General features: G+C 40.8%; 1 protein-coding gene across 2 annotated transcripts in view; it reads left to right on the top strand.

Annotated features, from left to right (window-relative positions):
- The window catches only part of JAM2 (junctional adhesion molecule 2), a 43,084-nt gene extending 28,868 nt beyond the window's left edge, over window positions 1–14,216 (top strand). Inside the window, exons 3-10 of one of the 2 annotated variants that reach the window (XM_081139418.1) lie at window positions 980–1,087; window positions 2,481–2,633; window positions 4,567–4,769; window positions 7,226–7,325; window positions 9,143–9,250; window positions 10,927–10,942; window positions 12,142–12,184; window positions 14,039–14,216. In XM_081139418.1, the coding sequence (XP_080995544.1) occupies window positions 980–1,087; window positions 2,481–2,633; window positions 4,567–4,769; window positions 7,226–7,325; window positions 9,143–9,250; window positions 10,927–10,942; window positions 12,142–12,184; window positions 14,039–14,071 (764 nt within the window). In that variant the 3' untranslated portion in view covers window positions 14,072–14,216. Of the gene's footprint in view, window positions 1–979; window positions 1,088–2,480; window positions 2,634–4,566; window positions 4,770–7,225; window positions 7,326–9,142; window positions 9,255–10,926; window positions 10,943–12,141; window positions 12,185–14,038 lie in introns of both variants that reach the window. The other variant, XM_081139419.1, reaches the window with a different exon arrangement.
- Window positions 14,217–18,489: the final 4,273 nt, after the last annotated feature.

Raw genomic sequence — 18,489 nt, 5'->3', positions numbered from 1 at the left:
TTTCCTTCCCTTTTATTCTATTTCTGTAATTCCAGCAATACATGTGGAGCTGAAAAGCATTAGAAATTACATATAACAGAAAGAAAATTCGTAATTCTATCACAGAAGTCATCACTGGGTTAATATTTTCATACAGATTTATACAGGCTTTTTGCCCATACCTGTGTGTATTATAAGCATTACTCTCTAATCTACTGTGTCATGTAATATCCTGAATTGTTTTTTAAGATGTCATCAAATCTGCTTAATATCAAAATCTGAGGTGTGGAGAGAATTTTAACATAATGTATGTGGATTGAGGGAAGGAGTAGGAATCAGCAGTTTGTTAGAAGACAATACTGGGTTTGTGTTAATCTGTTTGTAGAGCAGGCAGTCCCAGAAGGGGCTGAGTGAGAATGCAGCCTGTTGCGGGGGCGTCTGTGGGTGTCCACAGCGTGGCCTGGGCGGGACCTGGTGCCCCTCCTAGGCACTCGGGGGGAGCGCGCTCTGCTGCCTCCAGGCTGGCGCTCATCGCACTGGGCTGAAATTGCATTCTCTTAATTGCCTCTTTTTCCAGACGATAAAATCCTTGAGGTCTGAGCCTGGAAAGAAAAAGATAATCAGTCATTGCTGCCATTTTAAAGTACTTACTGTGCATGTATTACTGTATTTGAAGACTCACAAGAATTTGAGCTACTATCTCATTTTACAGACGGTAGCTGATGCTGAAGAACTAGGGAAAGTAACAGAGTGTCTCACAGTTATTATGGGGAGGAGCTATAATGTTTTCAATTTACCTTTGGGTTAAGCTAATGTGGTACATGTTGAGGGAACTTATGAATGAATGAATGAATGAATGAATGAATGAATGAATGAATGAATGGAATAAATAGAAATACAAAGGGATAACTGAAGGATGTTAAAAATTCATTGCTTAATTAAGTGAAATATAATTTCAGAGGGACAATTTGCTAATAAGTATTTTTGTTGTTGTTTCTAGAGGTGATTTTAACCTGTAAATACCCACGGAAGTCCGCGGCCTCCAGATTAGAGTGGAAGAAACTGGGGCAGAGTGTCTCCTTTGTCTACTATCAACAGTCTCTAAGAGGTAAGAAGCTGTGGACATGAGGAGAGAGCCAGAGAATGAACACCAAGGGCAGCTGGGATCCTTTAGTTTGCAAATGAGAGCAGGACATAGCTGGCTACTGAAAATGTGTTTTTGTAAGTGTGAGATGAAACCAACAGTGAGTGATGGAGCCCTAGGACACAGCCACAAAACCAGGGAACACAACACAGAAGTAGGTGACCTCCACTGAAGCCCCGTACCCTTGGGTGCTCAGCTCAGTCCTCAAGGGTGTAAAATACAATTGTTCTTACTGGCCCAGTAGATTAAACTCTTGAGAGAAAGGCAGACGAGAGGCAGGGTCACTGCTCAGTTATAATAATTTCCCCATATTTCCGTATCTCCATCAGAAAGCTAGGCCATCACTGAGACACTTAGGGAGTTAAGACTTAGAGGAGGGTAAATACAACTACATTTATCCAGTGCTTTCCTTTTTTATTTTTTGTTTTATATTTCTACTCCCTGTTCTTCCTACTGAAGATGTGATGAGCATTTGATTTAAAGTATTGATAGTAATGGATGAAAGAAATGCTTGGATGTCTGGGATTTGCTTCAAAATAACTCGGGGGTTAGGGTATAGATACCATAAGACGGCCATGCATTAATTGCTGTTAGCTGGGTGATGGGTACACTAAGGTTCATTTTACTACACTCTCTAATTTTGTGTATGATTGAAATGGGCCATTACAATTTTTAAAGTTGGAAATATAATTTAACAAGTATAATAAACACGTTATTTTAAAATAGTGTGCATTACTTTGATTTTAAAGAATTACATAAGTAAACAAATGCTTAAAGTATTTCCAGAATATTTCATATATCCCTCTGGTTCTTACCTGTCAAGATAAGGCTACAGACTTTAGGGTGCTAATAGCACAGCTACCTCGACTTGAGTTTTCTACATTTGCCAATTCCGGCACCTAAACACGATACGAAACGCTATTTCAATTCCATACACGTTACTATAAAAACTAACCGAAAGAATGTTTTTTAAGACGCCCTCACCTTTTCTTCTGTGGAGTGTCATGTGGGCCCCCGCACAGCAGGGAAAGTTACTTTCCAGCTCATGACACTAGGCTTTTGGTCCCTTTTGAAGGCAGGAATCGTTTTATAAACGTACTACCAGCAAGGGCGTGAGGCAGGAGGGGGGGCTGAATTCTTTAAAATATAGGAATATGGCACCGAATGTTTTTTTGTGAACAATATGCCATTAAAGAAAAAAAAGTTTGAAGTAGCGGCGCCCGCATACAAGTTTTAAGTTCTTAGACTGAGTTTACCAACAGGAAAATACTTGGGTTACTGAATAAAGCGACTTGAGGTAGGTAGCATATAGAAAGTTACTCGCATTGTTACCAACATCGTCTTCTTTTTCTAAAAGGTGAATTTAAAGATCGCGCTCAGATGATGGATTTCAGTATCAGGATCAAAAATGTTACAAGAACCGATGCTGGGAAATACCGCTGTGAAGTTAGTACCCCATCTGAGAAAGGCCAAAGCCTAGAAGAGGACACCATCACTCTGGAAGTATTAGGTGATGTCCCTGTGTCTGTGCCATTACTCTGTCCCCGCCCTCCTTCCCATCACCCAGCCCTGGGGGCAGCGAGGCACCTCGGGGCCCAGGCAGCTGAGTCACAGAGACCGCCAGCACCTCCTTTCCTGCAGAGTCTCCCCTCTTTCTCTCTTCACCTCGTTGGCTCATGAAATGTTACTGTGACTAATTCATTATCACAAAACCTCTCTTTGTTCAAGATTGAGGTCAGTCTTAATGGTCCTACACTGTACGTAGGAGCATTTCCCCCGAGAGTTTATTTTGCAATAGCTTTTAGCATATGTAGTGTTTCTCCTACCACATAAAATAGTATCCCGTGAGATGATACAAAAAAGCAGTAAAACAGAAAGGTAGGCCATGGGAAGTATTAGAAACTACCTGGTAAAGGAATTAAATTAGGATTTATTGTGCAGCTAGTATGTGTCAGGCCCTTTCAAATATGTAATTTTACTTCATCGTCACTGACAACCTGATTTTCACAGATGAGGAAACAAAGTTAAATGGTTTTCCCAAGGCCGCACAGCTAGTCAGTGTCTGGGCCAGGATTTGGAGCCTGGTGGGGTTAACCCTAAAGCCCTACAGCTAATTACTGTAAAAATCCCTGATGGATATTAACAAGTCATGATTACTGTTGGTACAGGAGTGAAAAATCACTACTATTTTTGTTTTAATAGTTCATCCTCTTTCTAAAATACTAGTGATGTACTTGTACAGAAGAAATTCAGAAAACCTTGCAGGAGAGTGAGCTGGTGTATTGGCCTTCCGTTGCTCGTAACAAATGATAGCAAACTTAGAGGCGTAGGAGCCCCACCGATTTATTAGCTCACGGTTCTGCGGATCAGAAGGCCAGCGTGACCGGGCTGGCTCTCTGCTCAGGGTTTCACGAGGCTGAAATCTTCAGTCTCACAGAAGAATATCTAATCATTCTTGTGCTTTGAATCTTTCATTTTCCCTTCTGTGATGAGCCAGAAAACACCACTTTTAAAGTGGTTTTTTAAAGGGGTCATTGGTTAGGTCAGCCCCAATTGGAAGGACAGTGGATTTGGGACCTTAACTGCATCTCCCAAATCCCTCAGAGTGGCACCTAGATCAGTGTTTGATGGAATGAATGAGAGAAAGCCTACAGGTACCAGGGCTGGGGAACTTGGGGGACTCAGAATTCTGCCCACCACTTAGAATTCTGGATTTTCCTGGATTTTAGTTGCTTAGTAAAGTCTGGTTGACTTTACAAATCCCTGGGACCAGAATAACCTAACTCAAGTATTCACTAATTTGGCCAGTTCTAGGCAGAATACAATCCTACTGGGCCTGAAAAAATATACTCTGGTTGATTTCTTTTGAATATAGTTGGTAATAAAAACGTTAAAATCATTGGTGACGGGAAAAGTAGAGATTGTTTACCCAAAAAAGAGTAGTTGCTATATGAGCTAACACCATGGTTGCTGTTATAACAGAAAAGCACTCTCAGCGAGTGGCTTAAGGTGATAGAAGTTTCTCATGTAGGTCAAGTCTGAATGGTGGGGGCAGTTTGGTGGAGCAATGTTATTCTACTTCATGAGATTTTTAGAAACCCAACCTGATAGGTCTCATATCTTCAATACATGGCTTTCTGTGGTCACCATGGGTGTTGACACCTACTTGGCAGTGGGAGGGGGTGGGGGGTGAGTGAATGGAGAATCGTGCAGGAGGCTTTTATGGATCAGGCCTAGAGATGGCACAGAGCTTGTGCCTATGACCCCACCTGGCAGCAAGGAGGCTGGCAAATGTGAGCTAGCTATGTGCCCACGAAGATGGGCAGCAGGTCTTTGGAACAAGTAGCGAATCTCTATCATGGGTACCTGATAAATCTTCTTCTGGCTGTTAAAATCCTTGTTTAGCATATAAGTAACCAATGCCATTTGACTTCATCCCTCAGTGGCCCCAGGAGTGCCATCCTGCGAAGTACCCAATTCTGCTCTGAGTGGAACCGTGGTGGAGCTGCGATGTAAAGACAAAGAAGGGATTCCAGCTCCTGAGTACGCGTGGTTTAAGGATGGCACCCGTTTGTCGGGGAATCCGAAGCTTGACACCCAGACCACCAACAGCTCGTACACAATGAACACTAAGTCTGGAACTTTGGTGAGGGCATTGCAAGCCTTGGCCTAATAATAACTGTTCTGCATTTGGAGGGGGAAAGAATTATTGGAGCTAAAATTATGTAGGATAGAGGGCTGATATCATTGCTTATTAAGTGGAGAGAGGAGAGGGTGGCAGGAAAGATGGGGGTGCATCCACAGAGAAGTGAGGGAAAGGGCTGCGACGGGAGATGGGACTGCACACAGGTCTGCACAGAGACCTGAAACAGAGCACGTCTGACTCACGACGACGAATCGGGTAGTTCACTGCAGCTGCCTTCCTGGCCTGGAAAGGCAGTAAGTACGGGCCCCTATTTACAGTATCAGGGAGATGCACAAAACCCCTCTGGGGTGGGGGTGCCCTTACCCCAGTGCCAGCCACGTAGGAATAGTGACTTTTCCCAACCTATGATAGCATGACTGTGTCATTAAACTCTTCCATAACTGTATCATCAGCCATTGGCTCAGTGACTGAAGAACCTATGACTTTAGATTTTGTCCAGATTTTCTGACTGATTGAAGAGCCTTTCTAGGAATACTGATGGAAACCTAACAAATAAGCTCTTTAAAGTTAATGACATTTAAAAATAAAAGTGTTTTTACATTTGTTTGTCTCTGACTTTTCAGGGTAGAGGTGGAAGTAAAAATAAAGATCATTAGGCTTGAAGTTTATTGTTTTCATTCAAAGAAATATAACATCAGTTTAAAAATGTCTGATTTCCAATAATGCAGAATCACTACCACAACCATTATCAAAAAATCTTAAAGGCATGGTAATAATAACTTTGATGATTTATTTTATTTTTCCATCACCACTTTTCCCCTCTGTGTACTCTTTCAGCTCCATCCCCCCAATAATTTAGATGAATTTTATTTCAGTCTTTGAAATTTATGTTTATTGTTGAAAGCATTAGATGAATTTTAAAAGGAGGGTATAATGTTTCCTTTTATGCCTTCAGTCTACAAGTGCATGATACCAATTAAAAACTCGGCTCTCTGGTAAATAACAAAGCATATCAGTAGATGCAGCTACACCTTGGGGAAGGCCCCGCTCCGGCCCCGAGGGCGTCACCAGCGCCAGTCAGCAGGTCCCAGTGACTTGACACGGAGAAATTGGGCAGAAAACCTGCCGTCACACTTTGCTATATTTACTTTTCAAATTTATTTTTTCTCAGAGCAGGTGATAAAAGCCCCAAGGCGAGTCTGAAATGATATAGATTCACTTTCCTCAGCTGCCCTTGAAATATCTTGTGATGTCAAGGGCAGAACTGGGTTATTTGCTGAGAAATGAGCAACCAAGATGCCAGTGTTCGGATGCCAGTGGCTTCCTTTTAATCATCAGTTATAATGTGCTGGAAGGTCATTGGTGTAGTCTAATGGTTTGTGCATACCTCGGCCTTGAGCTCATGGTGAATATTTTAAGTGTCCTGGCTTTGGAGAAGTGAGAGAGATGCTTCCATAGAGTTAAAATAAATGAGGAAAAACTTTAATCTCACTGTGTTGAAGTACCCAGAAAGGACAAGTAGGCAGGTAGTGGGTAAAGCAAAGCGAGAGAGGAAAGGTGTTAGTAAATAAGAACCTTGGCTATTTTTAGGAACATAATGTTGCATGAAGATCAGAGACCATGAGGAGGTGCTCCTTAGAGGTCCATGGCTCTCGTGGCCATCAGCAGCGATGGCTGCGGGACTGAGGGCGTGACAGGAGGGCACTGAAGGGACTATTCTGAGCCACTCTTACCCTGTGCTGGTCCTGGTGGGGTCCCCACCTAGTCAAGGCCCCACTCCCTCCCAGAAATTCTCCAAGGGGATAAAACTACAAATAGCAAGTATGAACCTATCATATCAAAGCCTTTCCTTTCAGTAGCTTTAGCAGGGAGTGGAAGGAGCAAGGGCTGGACTTTATGTTTTCAGAATTTTAAAAAATTCTACAGCTTGATAGGATTTACAGTCCCATGAACTACATCAATTATGATTTCCCCAGGCTCCACATTTCTTCCTAGTGGTAACTCTGGCTCTTTAGAGGGCGTGTTAATATTTGCTGCTGCACTGGACTCACTTGTGACTTCAGAAAGGATCAGCCCGTTTAGGTCAAGGAGGCCTCACTTACAAATGGAATTTCCTAGGAGAATAGAAATACCCGGAATACTTAATACCAAAGTGTACTATAAACTGTAAAAAATGCCCACTGCCTTCGTAACTGCACATCTTTCACAGTATCACACACAAAAAGATGCTTCTCCATAAGTCTTTCTTTGTCAAATTAAGCAGGAGGCCTAGCTATTTACTCCTTGAAGGCACGGAAGATTTTTCAATTGATAGTAAAAATATAAAGTCTTAAGTCATTGAAAAGGAAAGACCAACTTACTGCAAAAATTTAAAGGACGTGGTTATTTTAGGAGTCTACTTGCAGACTTATTGCTTAAAAAATACATTTATTTTTTATTCTTCTACAAAATTCCAGCAATTTAACACTGTTTCAAAACTGGACACCGGAGAGTATTACTGCGAAGCCCGTAATTCTGTTGGATCTCGCAGGTGCCCTGGGAAACGAATGCAAGTAGGTAAGCATGAAATACCGAGAGGAGCAAATGGCTTGCAGCTAGAAGGTGCAAGTGGCTGGGGGTGGAAGGAGCAAGGAGTGGGAAAGGGCTGAGTGCTTGGGAGGAAAAACTGGAGGGAGTATTTAAGACTAGCTTGACATATGTGTTGCAAGGAGCAAAGATACTGTTTTTAATCCATCTCGCAAACAAGCCAAGAATACTTAGCTTTATTATACTTGACAGATTTTTCAAATAACTGTTTTGACACTGTGCTCATGGGAGCAATCTTCTTTCAGACAAAAGGTGAGTCTTGTAAATTACTCAGGGTCAAGGACTCAGTATGGGGGTTTGAATTCGGGCCCTGCCACACAGTAGCTACATGCTCTTAGGCAAACTATTTAACCTCTGTGCCTCGGTCTCCCCCAAAATGGAAATATTAATATACCATCCTCACAGGGTTGTTATGAAGATAAAAATAATATTTGAAAGTGTTAGAGTAGCGCTGGCATATTGTGAGCGCTATGTAAGTGTGCTGTTTACTTGCTATCAGGTTATTATTGTTAATTTTGTCAATCTTCTGAAGTACTATGCTTAGACTTACTGCAAAGTGGGCTCTCAAAAAAAGACGTTGAATATAATTATGGATCTAGGTTGCTATAAAAGGTAGCTGCCATACATTATGTTACACAAAATAAACTTAAAATTCAATAAAATTAGTGATCTTTTCAGATTATAAGAGTTTCATATTATTTTTTCATTTTATTTTTAATAATTTGGTTTAATTCTTCCTGTGTGAAAGCCATGCATTTTTAAAGTGGTTGTGTAATAGAGAAGGTTGAGCTGAGATGGTACCCAAGGGGTTAAAGGTCACTGTGCACCCTGGAGCAGAAGTCTGAGGGTTCCCCTTGGTTTAGGAGCTTGTCCTCAGCTTTTTAGGATCAGAAATTCATTTTCCCAGTGTACTTAAGGGTATAGAGATATGTGTGCAGTAATGTGCATTGTCTATGTATGATTAAGCTCAGCATTGTTTTTTAAGGAAAATATAATCTTATTAGACTTCAGGATATCCTAAAGTATAATATATTCAATAGTCTAATTTCCACAGTAAGTTTGAATTTCCAGTGTTTTTTAAATTCAGGGATACATATCATTAGGAAAATTAATCAGAATCTGTTACAAAAATTAACACGATCCAGTGTTTTCCTAACTTCATTCATTCACATACTGGCCTCATGGTTTTTACCGTAACCTTGTTCCATTCATATTATTACTATTTTTTTCCTTTAAATGGCCATGTTTAATTTTAATGCCTAATTTAGCCAATCTTAAGAAGTAATAATATGTGATGTTATGGTTTTGACATCCTAGTTACATTTTCCCAACATGCAGTAAATACATAACAAATAAAATTTGATAGTTTGTTTTGCTAGTAGTACCACTTTAATTTGAACATGATTTCCATATATCTGCTCTTTCTGTATAAGTTAGTTTAAAAATTAAAGTTGCCCACCATTGTGGCTCAGTGGTTGAGCATCGACCCAAGAACCAAAAGGTCACCAGTTCGATTCCCGATCAGGGCACATGCCCGGGTTGTAGGCTCAGTCCCTAGTAGGGTGTGTGCAGGATGCAGCCGATCAATGACTCTCATCATTGATGTTTCTATCTCTCTCTCTCCCTCTCTCTGAAATCAGTAAAGATATATTTAAAATAAAATAAAATGAATTCATAAATCTGTCTATGGTATAGCTGCAAATGGGAGCTTTCTTGAACGTTTTCAGTTTAATGACTACATCTGTCCGTCTGTTTGACATGAATTCGTGGTTTATTTTGCATTCCAGATGATCTCAACGTCAGTGGCATCATAGCGGCTGTGGTAGTCGTTGCCTTAGTGATTTCCATTTGTGGCCTTGGCGTGTGCTATGCTCAGAGGAAAGGCTACTTTTCAAGTAAGTGAATTTCACCCTTGGCTAGATAAATTCCTGTGGACAGAGAGTTTTCTTATGAGACACCATTTCTCTTAAGAAACTGTGGAGAATATTTTTCATTGCTTTTTCAGTAGTAGAAAATATCCAAGATGACATGCAGGTGAGTCATGAAGCACCTTGGTAAACATAGGGAGCCAGGCAGAGCTGCCCCAGCCCGAGGTTCCCGGGACACCGCCGCATCCGCAGGAGGCTCTCTGGAGTGGCGTAGTGCAGCGATACCAAGAGATAGTCCACGCGGATGGCTGTTAATAGGACATGTACATGTATTGAAGAGCCTTTTAAGTTAGGAATTGTTTATCTCAAGTGGTAAATTGATTTCTAGTTTTATGATGAGAAATTTCATTGAAATCTGTCAGCTGTTTTATAATAGAGAACAGTGGAATGTTGAATGTCAAATTTAGCACAACTGTATTTAGAAGAGATTGCCCAGTAAAAACTAGACACCTGTTATACTAGAGTTCCTTCCATGCAAGGTTTTTAGTTCTTCGTGTTTAGAAGTCTTATAATTCTAGCCCCCCATTTGGTGATTGGTTTGATGTAAATGTGTGGGATTTAAAAATAATCTGTTTTATTCTCTTAATTCATTTTCCTTCCTAAAGTAGAATTTTTAATGGAATAATACATAAATTTACAGTGTAAGCTAGTTTTAGATCCACTGTTTCACAGCGAACATTAATTTGGGAGTTTAGGTATAAAAAAATATTTTATACCAAAATAAAAAAATTGAAAAGGGGTTTCTAATAATACCTATAAGTGGATATTGTCATAAAATATTTCCATGAACATGGTTTCAAGGATATTCTTTAAAATGAAGCGTTCTGTGAATAAACACTTGTCCTTTCGTATAGTAGTGCCACAGTCCAGTCCAGTGTAACTTTGTGACTGGAATCTGCTGAGTCCCCCTGCTGGTCACCAGTGAAAGTACAGACAAAAGAGTGCTCAAATTCTTGTCATCTTTCTCTCTACTTGCAAATAATATATAAGCATTTTTTGAAGATTTGGTAAACACTTTTTTTTTTCTTAAAATACTGAATTAATGATTTGGTGTGGGTATTAGTAGTTCATTCCCTAAGAATGTGACTCCCATTTTCATCTGGCAGAAAATCTATGTAAGAGAACCATTTTCTTGAACGTGCATTTTGGACAGAGTTGGGCCAGCTACAGCCTGTGGACCGAATCTGGCCTGCCACCTGTTTCTTTATGGCCCATGAGCTAAGAATGGTTTTTAAAGATGGACATTTGCAATTTTTTGATAATAGGGAACACTCACCTTGAGTCCCAATTAAAAGAAATGTTATCTCCCTCAAAAGAATTCCATTCTTCTGTTTAGTAGACACCAGACTTTATTATTATATTAAAAATTTAAATAAATAAAAATTTTTGGAAGTTTGTTTTCTCTCGTTATATAATTACCTACGTAATATCCTCAATTTCACCTCTTGGCCCACAAAGCCTAAAATATTTGCCATGTAGCTCTTTGCAGAAAAAGTTTGGCAACCTTGATTTAGAAGATACAAATGCCAGCACGTGAGAATCAAGATTGAGACAAAGAAATTAAGCTTAAACTCATTTTTATATGAATCTGTATCATGCCATATGAACTCTTGTATTAATGATATATACTTATTTTTTTGTAGAAGAAACCTCCTTCCAGTAAGTATACTTTCTTAAAATGCATGCCTCTCTCCCATATCAATAAATTTTCTGTTAATCATCTATTTAAAGTCCAAAGTGGGAAGCTGAGTTAATTTGTGAAGGTTTTTAATCCTATGGTAAGTGACTGTGACTCAGGTTCATCGAGAAATACATCCCAGCTCACACCTCATGCCCACTTGTCAATGATGTTTAATTACCTAGAGAAGAAACACATTCTTAATTTGACTTCATAGGCATTTCCATAGTATTCCTTTTAAAAATATATTTTCTGTAATTTGCTAAATTGAAATTTTCCAAGTAAAATTTTACTCAGTGGTCATTTTTACATTTAATTAAATACCGATTCTCTGCCCAACACTGTCCTAGGGACTGGTGATACAGCAGTGAACAAAACAGGGTGGGGGATGCACCCACACAATTCAGCCCATAGCCATAGTCACCACATAGAACTTTCTTTCTAAGGAAAAAATGAAATTTGAGATTATAATCTCAAGCTTTCAAAAAGTTAAATGTTAGTACATCTGTTTTGCATATTCCACAAAAATCATTAGTATACTAGCCCTAGGCTCCAACTGTTGTGCTCGTGAAGAAAACTCGAGACACGGAGAATGTAGAATTTAGGTGGAGATGCAGAGGGTTGAGGCTCCGGAGGCGCTTCAGCCACCCTCCTCACCATCCAGCGATTTTTATTGTGAGCCACAGAAGAGCAGGTGTGGAAGATAGTGATCAGCAGAAACCGTAAAATGCGCAAGAACAAGTGGCTTTGTTCTGAGCTGTATGCTTCACATTTTTCCTTAAGGCCATAACTCTCCTGGGGGCGAGCTTCCCAGATCGATAAGGATCTGTTTTCAGTTCCTGGCAGAAATGCCTCCCTCGTTTTCAAGGGGACATCTCCGATCCTGGGAAGCTTGCTACCCAACTCCTTCAGAGTTCATTTGTTGTTTGCTGGCCTTTTCCTACATCCAACCAGCTACACAGGGCTTCACACACACTAATACTTTGTTGCATAGCTTTCTCTGTGAATATTGTCTATGAATATAAGAACTTCAGCTGGGATTTCTGGCTGTTTTTTGCACCTGGCTACAAATGTTCATCTTCCTGTTGAGAAATTGGAGGTAACATTAACTGAAAGAGGGTATGTTTCAGAATTGGAAGCGATCGTGGACTAAATGTTGTCTTTTACGTTCCACAAACAGGAAGAGTAGCTCTGCGTCGAAAGCCACGCCAGTGAGTGAAAATGTGAGTATTTTTAAAGCATATTTATAGAACAAATGTTTCGGGAATATGGCAAGGAAATGAAGTAATTGTGTGGAAATCATAGATTCTCACTTTTAATAAACTTTGTGCTAGTGTCTACCACTGGTCCTTAGGAGCTGAATAAAGTTAGCTTCCATCTCTGACTGCGGTGGCATGATCAAGTTGCCGCGTGTTTGTAGAGCGAGGCGGCTTTACCACGCCATTATTTTATCTTCTGGTGTTTTCTGTTATTAGTCAGCCTCTTAGTATCTTTAGGGCTGGCATTATCAGCTCCATTTTATAGGTAAGGAAATTAAGACGAGCTCTCAGAGGACTACAGTGGCAGAGCTGGGAACCAGGCACCTTGATTTTCTCAGCTCGACCAAGTAGCTCGCTTCTGCAGATCTGTGGTCCCAGGATGCTCCTTTGGTTATTTAAAGCACTGAGAAATTTTAAGGATGTACAATATCCTCTGCTATTGCTGAAAGGAGCATCTCAGATGCCCTTGAAAAGATGCAGTTATTACCTAACTTAGATGGCTAAGGGGACATAATTTAGGCACTTGGACCTGGTGTACTTGCGCATTCGTGAACACTACAGTGAAGCAGTAAATACATCGCTCAGATTCTGTAGCTCTTTGGATGGATATTCAAATTTCTAGATGATTTTTCAGGAACACAGTGTGGGGAGGAAGGTTTCCAAAGATTTTAGAAGCCTGAGCCCTTTCTTGAGAAATGGAGCCCTAGTTCTCCGAATTCTTTAGTATCTGTGGCAGGGATTCTCTTAGATTTCCTTTCACTGGAGCTGGGGGTGGGGCATGAGCATCAGTATTTTAAACACTGAAGAGATTCTGATTGACACGAGTGTTGAACACCCACAAACTGCTCTAAAGAATTTTTCCTATCAAAAGTTTTTTACATCATCTATGCCAGAATCTGTCGATCACAGAAGTCATTTTATTTTGTAGTTTACTCTACAGAAAGTGTATTATCCTCTAATTCGCAGACAAGTGATATGTAACACTCCATACTTGTTCCTACCACTTGTGGAAAATATTCTCTGAATGTGGAATAAAATAACCGCACCCCACCAAACAGTAAACAGCACTCTGGGGCCGAGTCGGAAGGGCACTAGCCTTTCACTGTTTCTTCCTCCTCTCAGTTGCTCTCATCAGCTGAGAGCTAGAGTCTCCAGTTCTCGTTTTACCCTAGGGAAAGGGTTCTCAACCTTGGCACTATTGACATTTTCTTATAATTCTTGTATAATGAATTCTTATAATTTTGCATAATTTGGTGTTTTGGGGGGGCTGCCCTGTGCATTGGAGAATGCTTAGCAGCACCCCTGACCTTGACCCACTAGCTCCCATAGCATAGCCCCAGCAAAGGAGATTTCTCCTGCTCTAAGTCCCACTCCTATAGCTTTACTCTTTTTTAAAATATATGTTTGTATTGATTTCAGAGAGAGGAAGGGAGAGGGAGAGAGATAGAAACATCAATGATGAGAGAGTCATTGATCCACTGCCTCCTGCACGCCCCCGACTGGGGATCGAGCCTGCAACCCGGGCATGTGCTCTGGCAGGGAATCAAACCGTGACCTCCTGGTTCATAGGTCAATGCTCAGCCACTGAGCCACGCCGGACGGGGCTATTGCTTTACTCTTTAGGCATAGTTTCAAAGACTGTGTTGCCTAGTATTTAATTATTTAATTCCCCATAAAATAGATTTAATTCAATATATGCTGGTTTGTACCTGTAAGGTTCTTATAGTGGATGTAGCTTTATACTCATAAGATTTAAACATTTCTTTCAATATAAATTAATACTCTATATTTAAACTTGGTTTTTCTTTCTTTCCATAGGATTTCAAGCACTCGAAATCCTTCATAATTTAAAAGAATTCCACCTTTGAGATACACCAATACCACAGTTGTTACACAGTTATTAAAAGATTATAAAACTCTGCTTTGTCTTACATTTGCCAAGAGGTACATAAGGAGATGAAGTTGGTATTTCATTAAAATTTTTATAAACACTAAATCATTTGAAATTGTTATTTTAAACATATAGTTCTGGGCTTCTAGTCAAGATGGTGGAGTAGGTAAACCCTATACTTGCCTCCTCCCACAACCACATGAAAATTACAACTAAACTACAGAACAACCAACATTGAAAACCACCTGAAATCTAGCTGAACAGAAGTCCTATAACTAAGGATATACAGAAGCCACATTGAGACTGGTAGGAGGGGTGGTGCAGAATGGGCTGGTCCCACACCCACATGTGGCGGTTAAAAATCGGGAGGGATATCTCGGCTGCAGAGGTCCCTGCTGAGGAGGGAGGGGTCCCAACCCCACACCAGGCCCCAAGCCCCGGGTTTTAGTGCCGGGAAGAGAAGTCCCCATAACTCCTGGCTGTGCAAACCTGTGGGGATTGTGGCTGAGTGAGGCGGAGGGATGCTAGAGTCCCAGGCATTCTTCCTGAAAGCCCACAGATGGACTTACCGGGACTCACTCGCTGAGCTCCCACGCTGGGATACCAGCATGAAAGCACACAAGGAGAGGAACTGAACTGTCTGGCATCAGAGCAAGAGCTGGGGGGGCAGCTTTCTCCCAGAGAGAAGTGCTGGCAAAGGCCACTGTCCCTTCGCACAGCCCTCCCTCCAGAGAGCCAGCAGGTGGGTGCCATATCGGAGTCTCCATTAACCTGGCCAACACTTCACCCTGCCTTGGTGATCCCCTGAGGCCCTGCCCACCCGACTTTCAGATGCACCCAAGCCAATTCCAGCGGCTTCTGCAGACAAACAAACCACCTGCCTTGGTTCATGCTGCGAACTTTCCTAAGGTTCAGTCACTCAAAGGCTCATAAACCCCAAACAAGCAGCATCTGGCCGCAGTGTGCCCTGTACCTCTTGCTAAGGAGCCCCAAGCCCAGCACAAGTGGCAATCCTCTACAGATCATCTGGCCCAGGGCAGGGCATAAGCAGCTGCTGACCTTGGCCTGCACCTCCCAATAACCCCAGAACCAACACACCCGGTAGTCAGCTTCAGAGCACACCACCCAACCACCTACACAAATGATACACTCAAAGGGCAGACTTGGCAGGCGCCACAGCCCTGCTAAAGCGAGTCGAGCTCCACAGAATCAGCCCCTGCACAACCACTTGTCCACTGTACTTACAGTCAGTTCTCACACACCCACTTCTGGGTATTTATTCCAAAGAAACCCAAAGCACTAACTTGAGAAGACATGTATTCTTATGTCCATTGCAGCATTATTTACAATAGCCAAGATGTGGAAGCAACGTAAGTGTCCATCAACAGATGAATGCTAAAGAAGTGATGCATATATGCAATGGACTATGACTCAGCCATAAAAAAAAATGCAGTCTTATCATCTGCAACAACATGGGTGGACCCAGAGAATATTGCGCTGAAATAAGTCAGAGAAAGACAAATGCCACATGATTTCACTTATATGTGGAATCTAAAAAACAAAACAAGACAAATATACTCATAGATTTAGAGACAGAGATGTAAAGTCACCATCCCAGGGAAAGGTTTTCTGCAGGGTTCTATGTGTAGGTTCCAGGTCACTGATCCTGCATTTGATGAATGCCAGATGGGAGGGGGGTTGAAGAGATGGGTGAAAAGGGGAAGGGGTTAAAATGTACTTATTGGTAGTTACAAAATAGTCATGGGGATGTAAAGTACAGCATAAGGAGAATAGTGAATAATGTAATAACTATGTATAGTGGCAGGTAGGTACTAGATTTATCAGGGTAATCATTTCATAAGTTATATAAATGTCTAATCATTAGGATGCACACCTAAAACTAATATAATACTGTATGTAAACTGTAATTGAAAAATAAAAAGTATTAAGAAAACAACAACAATTGTTCTGACTGCACCTAAAATACAGTCTGGACTAAGTTAAAAGAATCAAAATACATGGTAATAATATTCTGGGTGTTGTGAAATGTTAAATATCCTAACTTCTAGAGAGTTACTAAAATATATATTGATTGTGCAATCACAGAGCATGCAAATATAAACTGCTTGCACTCTCTGTGCAAGAGTCTGATTTTGAGGGTTCAGGAATACTCTGACAGATGCAAAGGAACCTCTGGTCTCATTTCCACCAGAATCCTCTTTCCTTATTCTCTTGCTCATTCCTCCACAGAAGGGAGGTAGTGGGAGTGAGTTTTATATCCAAGGATTTGTACTCCATGTTTACTTTCATTTCTAAGAACCAAAAGCAACATGAAGAAAAATACCTCATGACCAGAGCTCACTCAGTCAAACCCAAGCCCAAGTAACTTATTTCACCCCTAGACCTGCCTGATGCTATTTCCTTCTACTAAGACCCCTTTGTAGAGGATCAGCGACCTGGAGCCAACACACAGAACCCTGCAGAAAACCTTTTCCTGGGATTGTGACTTCACATACCTGTCTCTAAAAATCGTGCAGGGAAATTTGGGGCTGGGCCGAGTCCCTTGCTGTTATGGTCAGTGGATTGCCCATCCTGCTAATCACAAAGCTGTGAAACGGAGGAGAGAAGTGCTTGTCTGACAAGTAAAATTAGTTGAAAGAGTTCCCTATGGCTCCCTGAACTTGGCATCCACCCCCCTTGCTACATCTCGGGCACAGGAGAAATGGTGGCTGAAATGAAGAATGGGCCTAATCCTCTGGTCTCTCAACTGCTTAATTACAAAGGCTCCAACTAGTGTGACAAAGTTAAAATTCCAATGATCTAATTAATAGTAAGAGCACTTAGACTCAGCTAAAAATACAATTTGATTATTAATTCATATTAAAAACAAAATATGGCTAGGATCTTTCCAGTTCTGGGCAAATTTAGATGAAAAGGTCACTTGCTACCTTTCACAACTTTGAACATGGTTAAGCTGCTTTTAAAGGACTCCATTCTTTTTGCCCAATAAGCAAAGCAAATTCTCAGGATTCACCTGTAGTCAGACTGCACCCTCCCCCACCACGTAAACACTTGTTTGTGGCATTCAATGTTTCTCACCAATCCCCATTCAAACATTTCCTGTAAAGTGCCAGATAGGTATATTAAGCAATACAAGGTATAGGCTATATGGTCTGTTACAGCTATTCTACTCTGCCATTATCACATAAAAGCAGCCATAGACAATATTAAATAGCCATGTTTGTGTTCCAATATAACTTTATTTACAAAAACAGCAAGCACAGATAAGATCTGGCCAACACACAATTTCCCAATTCCTAGTGGTAAAGCATGAAAAAACACCTATCTGTAAGTTTTTATAAGAAATTAGGCCAACTGTTGCCCAAGCTTCCAGTTGCTTTGGTTTGAGGAATGCTTTCCTCTTGCATTGCCAAGTGCCAAGGGAACATGGGAGTCTTAAAGATGCCTCTTCAGGCTTACCTACTTGCTCATGAGATCAACTTCTTTGATTTAAATGACACAAATCCATTTTGTGGGGAAGAAATACGTAGTGCCTTAGCTTTACTAATACATGAAAAGCTTCTAGGCCATACAGATGAAAGGATTCACCTTAGGCAGTGTTAACATCTAACACTTTATGTCAAATATGTAGACATTATCTTAAAATATTGTACACAGCTAAGTAAAAATCATTGTGTGAAGAATGCTCTCTCCCACACAAAGGATAAGTACTGAGCACTCACTTTCCAGTTATTAAAACTATATTCACCTGTGTCTGGGTTTGTGTTTCCAACGGCTTTTATTTGAGGGACTTGAACACTAACAACTAGTAAAACCTCATTATAATTCTTAGAGGATTTGGATTTTATTTTCCTTCAGTGAAATTGTGTTATACAAGGATTAGGGCTCTAGAATCTTTAATAGCAAGTTTTGCTTTGTTTTAGTTATTATTGTTGCTGTTGTAACTAGGTTTACTTTTATTTTTTTCAATATATCTTTATTGATTTCAGAGAGAGGAAAGGAGGGGGGGGAGAGAGATAGAAACATCAATGACAAGAGAGTCATTGATCGAGCCCGCAACCCGGGCATGTGCCCTGACCGGGAATTGAACCCCAATCGCCTGGATCCTAGGTCGACGCTCAACCGCTGAGCCACGCCCGGCCGGGCTAGGTTTATTTTTAGTTGGGGGTTTAACCTAACTAAATCTGGAACAATTGGTTGTTTTTCAGTACAGCTTCGCAAAAAACTTCATCTCACAGGTGGTTTTGTTTTATGAAAGTCTACGTTAATATAAATAGCTGGACTTGTTAAACTTTTTTAGCCTCATTTAAGAGTGCAGGGAAAGAGTCATCCACCTATTGTTCAGTGAAACCCAGGA

Source organism: Miniopterus schreibersii, assembly GCF_964146895.1.
Source record: "Miniopterus schreibersii genome assembly, chromosome: 5".
Lineage (NCBI taxonomy): Eukaryota > Metazoa > Chordata > Mammalia > Chiroptera > Miniopteridae > Miniopterus > Miniopterus schreibersii.
The sequence above is the reverse complement of the archived record's forward strand: the minus strand, read 5'-3'. Positions and strand labels throughout refer to the sequence as shown.